Below are 9,863 nucleotides of genomic sequence, written 5' to 3' on the forward strand. Positions count from 1 at the left end.
TATTCATGTTTGTACTAGGCATCTCCAACTGCCTGTCAATTACCCTTAAAAGTTCTTCAACTATCCTATGTCATTTATCCTCTCTATAAACACTGTTTAACCCATGACATAGCCAAACTAGGGAATTAAAGATGACTCAGTTCATGCCCTCAAGAAACTCAGGATCTGATGTAGGCAAAAGCCAAGAAAACAAACTAGTACAATACAGAGTGGTAAGTGCTAGAGTAGGGGATGCCTAGAGCAGTAGTCTCCAACCTTTTTGGCACCAGGGACCAGTTTTGTGGAAGACAATTTTTCCACAAATTGGGGTTGAGGTGGGGGATGGTTTCAGGATGAAACTGTTTCACCTCAGATCATCAGGCATTAGATTCTCATAAGAAGTGTGCAACCTAGATCCCTCACATGTGCAGTTCACAATAGGTTCATGCTCCTATGAGAATCTAATGTCCCTGCTGATCTGACAGGAGGCGGAGCTCAGGTGGTAATGCTCGCTTGCACAGGCTGTGCGGCTGGGTCCTAACAGGCCACCAACCTGTACCAGTCCACAGCCCGGGGGTTGGGGTCCCCTGGCCTACAGTATCATAAAAGCAGAGGACACTTACATCAGTTTGGAAATCAGAAAAAGACAGAAAACACCTAAGATAAAGTGCTGACTGAGTCTTGAAGAAAAAGAAGTTTATCAGCTGGGCAAGGTGGCTCACGCCTGTAATCCCAGCATTTATGGCTGGATGAGTGGGAAAAGTAGGCAAGGACCACACCATGAATAAGAAAGTTTGTATTTTAAAGTAGATTAATGATTTTAATGAAGGAATATTATGATCATATCTGAGCTTCTTAAAAAGAGCTCTGGTGGCAGTGGAAGATGAATTGAAAGGGCACCACAAAGTTTCTTCCTATCATAAATGCAACAAAAATCTGATAAAGGGTGCTGTAACAGTCACTTTATTCCAGTTATCCACTCCTACCCCCTTTCTAGGCTTAACACACATCCTTCATGAAGCCTTCCCCAACCCTTCCCAAACACATTAATCTTGTCTTTCTCAGAACTTCTAAGACATGTCTACCTGTACATTTCATTCTGCTATCAGTGTTTTAAGTTTCTTTTCCCTAACAAGAAGGTAAGCTCCCTGAAAAAACAAGTCACATATTTTTGTAATACACACACACACACACACACACACACACACACACACACACACCTTATAGCTCCCAGCACAGTAATATAACATTCTGAAATAGACACTTCCTTTAAATAGCCCTCTTTATTCATGAGTAAAAAGATTCTGCTTTTCCCCATAAACAATAAAATAAAATGTAAGATTAGGCAAACTAAGGTGAAAAAGTTAGCTTAGCAGTGCTGGAATCAGGAGTGAATACAAGCTGATTAGGAATGAATACAAAGGAACTTTCTGGGGAGATAGAAATGTTCTAATTTGTCACAGGGATGTGTTACATAGTGTATCCATTTATTTAAAAAATGTATAACTAAGATTTGTACATTTCAATGTATAAATTTTACCTAGAAAACCTATAAAAATAAGGGGTGACAGGCAGGTTGATATAGATGAAACAAGAATATAGAATGTTGTGGTTCCCCTTGGGTAAAGTGTATTGGGCAGTCCTTGTATTATCCTATTTACTTTTTATATGCGTGAAATTTTCCACAATAAAAGGTCAGAAACACACACACATATATATGAGATTTAACTGAGTGAAAAAATTACATTAACAAAAATTTAAAATAACCCACAACATTTAATTACTCATTCTCCTAATGTTTGGAATAATGTTACACTGTAACTTTTAAAGTGATTTTACTAGCTCTATTACCTATCCAATTCTAAGGAATATATATTCTAAAACCAACCTACTATTAACAACATAGACAAAAGAAGGCCAAGTAGCCAGTTTCCTTAATTAAGCACCAGATATTAAAATTAATTAGTTCCGTTACCAAAGATATTCAAAAGCCCAGTCAAATATAAAGTTAGAATCTTCTAATCTTCAAAATGTGATACCAAAGGTGACTGAAAGATATTTGTAAGATTCTGGAAGTACAATATCTACAAAAATACACTCAATACCATTTTTAATGGTTTCAAAATAGTTCAATCATTTCATCTCAACAATTTAAACTTCACGATTATCTGCTCAGAATCTGCAATCTCCTCCAACAAAATACTGTGTAAGATAATTTCCCCACTCATCCCAATGCAAAAGACTAATAATAATCTTTTGTTCAGTACATCTCCTGCTAAAGAATTTAATCCCCACAAAAGCTCACAACGTTTCTCAAAAAAAATTTTTTTTAGGCATTTTACAATGGCAAATGAGCAGCTAAAATTATTTAATAAGACAAATTCTATTATATTATTTTACTTCTATCGCTACTATTTCCCATTAGATTCTGTTTAAAATTTCCCTTACCAATAATCTATGGTCTTATAAATTGGTTTAGTAGTTAGGTGGACTGTGACTGGATGGGGACATGAGCAGAATTTCTGGGGTGCTGATAATGTTCTGTTTCTTGATCTGGGTGCTGATTACACGGGTGTGTTCTACTTGTAAAAATTCTTCAAGCTCTATGAGTACTATATGTATGTGGCATGTATGTGATACTATATCACATATACATATCAATATGTGATACTTCAGTAAAGAAGTTTTTTTTTTTTTTTAATCATAAAAGTAACCCAGAACTGGTAGGGCTGTCCTCGAGTCCCCTCCTCCATATTAAAACACCTGTTCTATGCCCTGAAACACTTCTTTACAAAAACAGAATTCAAGTTAAAGGACCTAACATCTTCTTTCTACTGGCATGTTCCCAGGTAACTTCTATTGGCAACTGGGAGTTCATACAAACCAATAGAAAAACTTGCTTTATATTTTCCCAAATTAATCCTTTTAAAAGCAAACTGAGTAGAAGAAAAATGAGTAAGCGCTGTATTGCCCAGACTATGCTGCAAATCATTTTCAACTCTGTTAAATGGATTTAGGAAGGAAAAGAAAGATCATCACTTCAGACTCTAGTAAGATAAAAACAGAAGGCGGCTAGAAAGAACTTAATGGAAAGGGTACTATAAACTAGAAGCCTACTTGTGTTTTAGTCCAAATTTTACTACTAATTAGATATTGTAGGCAAATCAAACACGGGAGGCAACAGTACCTGCTCAGAGGAATGAATGAAATAAAATTCATGAAAGTAGTATGTCAAGACTTAATACGAAATATTCAATGACTGGCAAGAATGCTTGGGAAGTAGCCTTTTCTCTTTCACTTGTCCAGCAAATAAAAATTGCATGTATGTGACATACATACCTGTATGTCGCAACCGTAATTCAGCTCGCTCTTTTTTCCTTTCTCTGAACTGATAACCTCCCAAAGTTAAATCTAAGCACTGAAATTCTCCCGCGGTGGAAGCAGTGGCGTGTCATTAAAAAGGAGCTTGATCCTCACCTAAAGCACACTCACACCTTTCACCTACAGAGCCCAGGAAGGAAAACATTCCCCTCTAAGTCCGACAGAACCCATCCAGCCTTTCCGGATGAAATGGCAGGGCGTTCACCGACCAAAGGGTTCACCGACTCCAAGGGGTCACCACTTTAGACGGCAATCCTGCCAAGTGGACCGGGAATAGTTTCATAGGAGCCACCCTCGCGACTTCCAATAGCAGTTAGTCGGAAATCGAGCCAAACCTCGTCCAAGTGACTTAAACACCAGCCTCCAGCCTGGCGAATCCAATCCCCATCCTCAATCACACATCCACGTCCCCAAAACAAATCCTTCACGGTCTGTCTGGAGATGAGATGGCAATACCAGAACACACCCAGAAAGTTGACACAGAAGGGGGTGATGTGGGGAAGGGGGTGGGGGACACACCGCGTCCTCCTCCCACCCCCAACTGGAGGCTGCTGCCTGGGGACTGGCTGGGCGCCGGTTCGCCCGCGGGCGCAGAAAAATTCCCACTCCCGGGGTGAAGCAAGGTCGCCGGACAGGCCAGCTGGGACCAACGCCGTCGCGGCGGGGACTCGCGGACACCCTGACATTGAAGCCCCACGGCAGTCGCTGTCGGCCCTCTCTCCGCCTGACCCCGTCGGGCAAAGGGACCTGTCGGCCGGGCGGGGAGGGAGAGCGCGCGGGGAGCGTCCGCTCCGGCCCGGGAAGGCTGCACGGCTACGGGCCTTCTTACCCGTGCAGGCCGAGGGCGCGGCGCCGCTTGTGGAGCAGGCAGAGCAGCAGGAACGCGGCACCAGCCAGCGAGGAGTTTCGCGCCGTCAAGTACTTGCTGAAGGCCGCCATGGCACTGCCGGTACCAGCGAGCCGGCGAGGGGACGCGGCGGCGGCTACCTTAGTGCACGAAGCGCGGGGGAGACTGGGAGGAGAGCAGAGGGCGGGGCCGGCCGAGCAGGACCGCCCCCTGGCGCGCGCCGCCGCGCCGCCCGCGCTCTGGAGCCCACTTTGTGCTTTGGCTCGGCGGGAGCGCGCTCGGCAGCCTCCGTGGGAGGAACAATTGAGGGGACGCGTTCTGCGCACGCGCAGACTCCCTCAGGGTCTCCGGAAACGCGGCGCGGAGGTGCTGCTGCTGCTCAGCCCTGCGAGGCGTCAGTACTGCCCCTGCCTCACCCCTACCCTCCCACCCTTCGCGCGCACACCCCGGCTTTCACAATAACTGGATGAGCGGGCCTGGCCTGCAGGGAGGACCTAGTGGGCCCTGCCTCTACACTCCCACGGTGATGGACCGTTACCACCCTCTTAAAGGAGCCCAGGAAGGAGGCGGGCGGCCCCGTCACAGAGCGTGTAGGGGAAACACAGCACAGTGATTATTAGGACGAAATCAAACAATCGGAACTCCGCAGAGGTGTAGGGGGATGTGAGGAAAATGACACAGATCAAAGAGCTTTTTCCAAGCCAGTATTTTCCAAACCGTGGGTTACAATCTCTAGCGCATTGTGAAATCGGTTTGGTAGATCGGGATCATCACCCTCCGTTTTTAATAAAATTGAGAAGAGAGCAAAATAGAAAAGTTTCACAGTACATCACGTAGTAAAGCAGTTGTTTGGAGAAATTTCGATTTCAGTGTTTTGCACGTATGTATCGCCAGCGGCGATGTAAAATGTATTTATGCAGATCTGGTCAGAAAAAAGTTTGAGAAACACTGTTCTTTGCAAAGGGACATTCAGAAGTAACAATCGTGCGTTGTATTAATGCTGGCCTCACTCCCAGAATCAGAAGGGCTTTGCAGATTACAACATTCTTCTCCTGTCTGACCCTGTGATGCAGGAATTATTATCCCCAGCATTGAGCCTAGCATATATACAGTAACAGTGAATCGCTGTTTTCAGCTGAGGAAACTGGAGAAAAGCAAGTGTGTCAGAAAATAAGCTCATAAAACCTCGCATAATGCACATACATATTAAAGTAGCCTACAAAGTAGTGGTGCTGTGCCCAAGGTGTTTTCTCAATATAAATGAGCCGTTGCCCAATACAGGTTATGAGGATCACAAAGACGAGGTACAATAATGGCATGCGTATAGAGGTGCTCAACAGTGAATTCTAAATTATGCAAAACTGAAGCTTCTACTAATTCACTATTTGTCATGTGGACATTTTCATTACCTGGAGGGGCCAAGGGTCTTGGCCCTCTGAAAGTTAACTGAAAACCGCTGACATGAGGCAGATTAATAGAAGAAAAAATTAATAGGAGAAAAGGCATACAAATTTAACGTGTATACATGGGAGCGTTCAGAATGGAGACCCAAAGATACGTGGAAAATTGTCCATTTTTGTCTTTAGGTTCAACAAAGTATGGACAGCTATGTAGAAATGTGATTGGACAAAAATGGTATAATCCAATGCTAATAGACTGAGTGGGGACACCCAGCAAGGCCCGTCTAGATCCTTCTTGGCCTTCTGAGCACCATTCCTTTCTTCTGGATATAGGGCAGGAATGGAATGGAGCTCTTATGGCCTACAGTCAAACGAAGCAGGTCAGATAATTTCTTTATGGCCAGATTTTACAGAAAAAGGTGGAGGGAAAACTAGCAAAATATGTTTAGGCTTTTATGGCTGGCTTTAGGGGATAGAGGTTCTGGTTTCTATATCTTGCCTTGAGGAATAAGATCCTAATATCTATGGCTAGCCTCGGGAAATACGGGACTGAGAGACAGGAGGGCCAGAGTAGGGCAGAGAAGAACTTTTGCTACTGAGGCCTTCATTTTGCAGTATTGTGTTGTGAGCCCCAACGACCTCACATAATTTACGTAATTAGGTATGCCTGGCACAGATAACACAAGGATGAACAGATCATGGAGATCATATTCTCTAGAGGCTGTTAGAGAAGAAAAACACGTAAAAAAAAATCAAGTATAAATGTGGTAAGTACTTTATTAGAGATATGAACCAGGTGCTATGAGAACACAAACACGAAAATATTTAGTTTTGTCTAAAGCTTTCAATTAAGGCTCAAGGCTTGACAAAGATGATTCTGTAGCTAAATTCTAAAGGACCGCAGGAGTCACTCAGGAGGACAAAAGAGAGAATTACTAATTCAGCAATAAATTGCAAAGTGCTAGAAAAGAGTTGGGAACCTTGTGAGAAAGTAACGGTATCATCTTAGAGTTTGTAACAATGAAGGAAGTACAAGCAAGATTAGTCAAAAACAGTCTAGAAAATAGATTTCAAAACGTTCAGAGGAAGGATAGAAATGATCCATTGACAAAACATTCTAAAAGCTACCCTTGTTCAAGAAGCATGAGAGATTCTAAAAAATTACATTAGTTATTTGAGCTCAAATAATTTCAGCTATTGATAAAGCCCATCTGACAAAAATCACCAGGACCAAATCTGTAACCCAGTAAGTTTATTAATTTGCTACAGCAAAAGACACTATACAGCAGAGGAATTGTGGCCATGTCTCAAAAAAAAAAAAAAAAGGAAGAAATAAGGAGTCATTGTAGTATTTAGAGAAAGAGAGGAGTTTAGGTAAAATCTAAATAAAGCAGTGCTTGATAGGCTTAAAGCAAATCAGATCTGTATGTAATATCAAACCTGGGCTGAGAAGCAGATTCAAGATTCTAGTTCTTAGAAACATACATTTAAGATTAATGTAGAATATTGTGTCTGAAAATCCCTTATCTGAACTTCTGCACTGGAAATGGAGACTGCTTCTGTAAGTCAAAGTGACTCAAAGAGTTCAAATCTGCCAGGCAAGAAAGGGATGTTCTGTTCTCACTGATAGAATCTCAGAACAACAAACTTTCTAACAGTCTAGGATTTTAGAGAACAAAATTCCTCAGCATTATATCCTTTGATAATTAACAATGCAATTTTGCAAGTTCACACTTCATAATATTAAATAATTAAGAAAAACAGAAAATGTGATGTTATGGGGGAGATCTCCAAGAGCTCTGATTTTTAAAGAATTTGAGCTATTGAGAACAGGTAGGCAGGGCACAGGAAGTTAGTGAATCTAGAAAGCCTCTGGAAGAAATGTTGTGTTAGCCAGCCTCCAAGATTGTCCCTGGTGATAATGGTGTCCTAATATTTATGCCCTCGTGGAATTTCCCTCACATCAGAGCTGAGTTTTGTGACCAAAAGGGTATAATGAAGGTGATGCTATGTGACTTCAAAGGCCAGATTACAAAAGGCACTGTGGCTTCTGCCTTGGTGTCTTGGATTGCTTGCTCTTGGGGAAGCCAGCTGCCACAGAGAGCACTCAAAGTGCCCTGGAGAGGAATTGAGGCCTTCCACCAGGAGCCAGACCAGCTTGCCAGCCATGGGAGTGGGCCATCTTGGAAGCAGATCCTCCATCCTCAGTCAAGCCTTCAGGTGACTGCAACCTCATGAGTAATCTCAAACCAGACAGCTCAGCCAAGATACTGCTAAATTCCTGACTGTGGAAGGTAATGTGTTTATTGTATTAAGTCACTAAATTTGGGGGTAATTTATTATGCAGCCACTGTGATTGGAACCAAACCTTGAAAAACAGATGGAAAAAAGAGGATTCCAAAGAAGATACAACAGGAGCAAAGATGCAGAGACCAAAGCAGATTGAGGAAGGTGATTAAGTCTGATGTGGATGGAGGCTGAGGGAGGCATGTGAAATGAGAGAAAAGTTTGCAATGTTTAACTGAAGTCAATTTGTGGAGGGTCTGAAACACCAAGCCAATTGGGTAGGATTTTTATTCTGCATGTAGAAAGGAGTATTGCAGGTCTGGGGAGAGAGTAGTGACCTCGGGATTTATTTAAGAAAGACCATGCTAGTGGCAGTGTGTAGTGTGGGTTGAAGGAGGAACCATCAAGCAGAGGGACCAGTTTGCACACATGAAATAGTCTAGGTAAAAGGTAGTGACCACGTGAGTCAGGGCAGCACAGATCAAATAGGAAGAAAAGGACTTTGTGGATTCACATAAAATGGGAATAGGTGAAATAATTAATTCATGGGAAGAAAACTTTTACATTGATTCTGATATTGCCTGGCTGAGTGTCTAAGAGGATGATACTATTTACCCAAGGTCAGAGACACAGAAGTGGTACATGCTCATCAGGAAAGGTAATGAGAGGCAAACAAATTCCTCACTAGCTTCTCATCACCAAGATAAACTGCAATAGCCTTAGCATCTCACACAAATCCAGTGATGATACAAGCTCTGCCTACCTCTCTAACTCCTATCTTGGCACTCCTCCCCTCCTACAGATATATTCTACCCCTACCCCAGGAGATAGATGCCTGCTATTCACTTCTGTAGTCTTCCCTTGAATATCCTATTCCTTCTACCTGAATCCCTTCCTACCCTAACATCCTCACGTTCAACTCAGTTTATCCTTTAAAACGAAGCGTTCATGGTCTCCTACTCTGAACAGTCACCTGTGACCAGTCCCCCCTAACCCCTTCACCCCATTGCCAAGTTAATTATTATCTTCTTTGTACTACTACTGTTTCATATATAATTCTATTAATACGTAGTAGGGTGTCTGGGGAGGCAGATCTTAAATTTTTTTTACAAAACTGCCAATCATTTCTCTGGAAAGGTAAATACCTCAAGTCACTGAGAACAAATCATCTTTGCTTAGAAAAGAGTCACTTGAAAAGCCCCTCTTACTGATTAGAAATGGAAGGGGAATAGGTACCCAACTGCACCAAGGAAAGGACATCCTAACAAGGCTGTTTCTTCAAATAGCCCTAGTTAGCCCAAGCTGGCATTGGGGAAGTTTGCATAGGAGAGCCTCCTGGGAGGAAAGAGATTGAGATCTCAACATCTTCCTTTTTGAGGTTCACCACTACTAGACTTTCTGATAGACTCGGATAGTCCTGTCTCACTGGATCAGGGTCTCAAAGAGGAATGTGCTCCCTTTTCCTCCCAACTGTGTCCGCATTGCATCCTGTTCAGGCTTCTGCCAGAGCTCCTGTAGTGTTTATTTATTTAAATTGCAGTAACTATCATGAGGGAAAGAGTCAAATCTTATTTTTCTTTAATCCTACATAATCTGAAAAAAAAACTATTGAATACACACCTCATACTCCAAATAAAATAAAAAGGATAAATTCAAAATTGCTCAAAGAATGAATTTTTTAAAAGGAAAAAAAAGATACCATAAAAATATTAGAAGAAAAGATGGGAGAATTTTTTATGATATATTTATCTTATAATCTTGGCATGGGGAAGACCTTTCTAGGTATTAAAATCCAGAAGCCATAGAAAAAATAAATAAATAAATTTCACAACTTAAACATATTTTTTCGTGATTAAAAACAACCTGTAAACAGGGTAGAAAGAAAACTGTAAGGCAAAACTGCACTTATTTTTACAGATAAGTGGTTAATTTTTCTAAAAGCACCTTAAAATTAGTAGGAAAAAGGCCAA

At 41.9% G+C, this 9,863-nt stretch overlaps 1 protein-coding gene across 1 annotated transcript in view; it reads right to left on the reverse strand.

Annotated features, from left to right (window-relative positions):
• ABCD3 (ATP binding cassette subfamily D member 3) overlaps window positions 1-4,437 on the reverse strand; it is a 99,523-nt gene extending 95,086 nt beyond the window's left edge. Inside the window, exon 1 of the mRNA XM_032155313.2 lies at window positions 4,190-4,437. Within this exon, the coding sequence (XP_032011204.1) occupies window positions 4,190-4,299 (110 nt within the window). The 5' untranslated portion in view covers window positions 4,300-4,437. The remainder of the gene's footprint in view (window positions 1-4,189) is intronic.
• Window positions 4,438-9,863: the final 5,426 nt, after the last annotated feature.

This window comes from Hylobates moloch, unplaced genomic scaffold (assembly GCF_009828535.3).
Source record: "Hylobates moloch isolate HMO894 unplaced genomic scaffold, HMol_V3 SCAFFOLD_5, whole genome shotgun sequence".
Lineage (NCBI taxonomy): Eukaryota > Metazoa > Chordata > Mammalia > Primates > Hylobatidae > Hylobates > Hylobates moloch.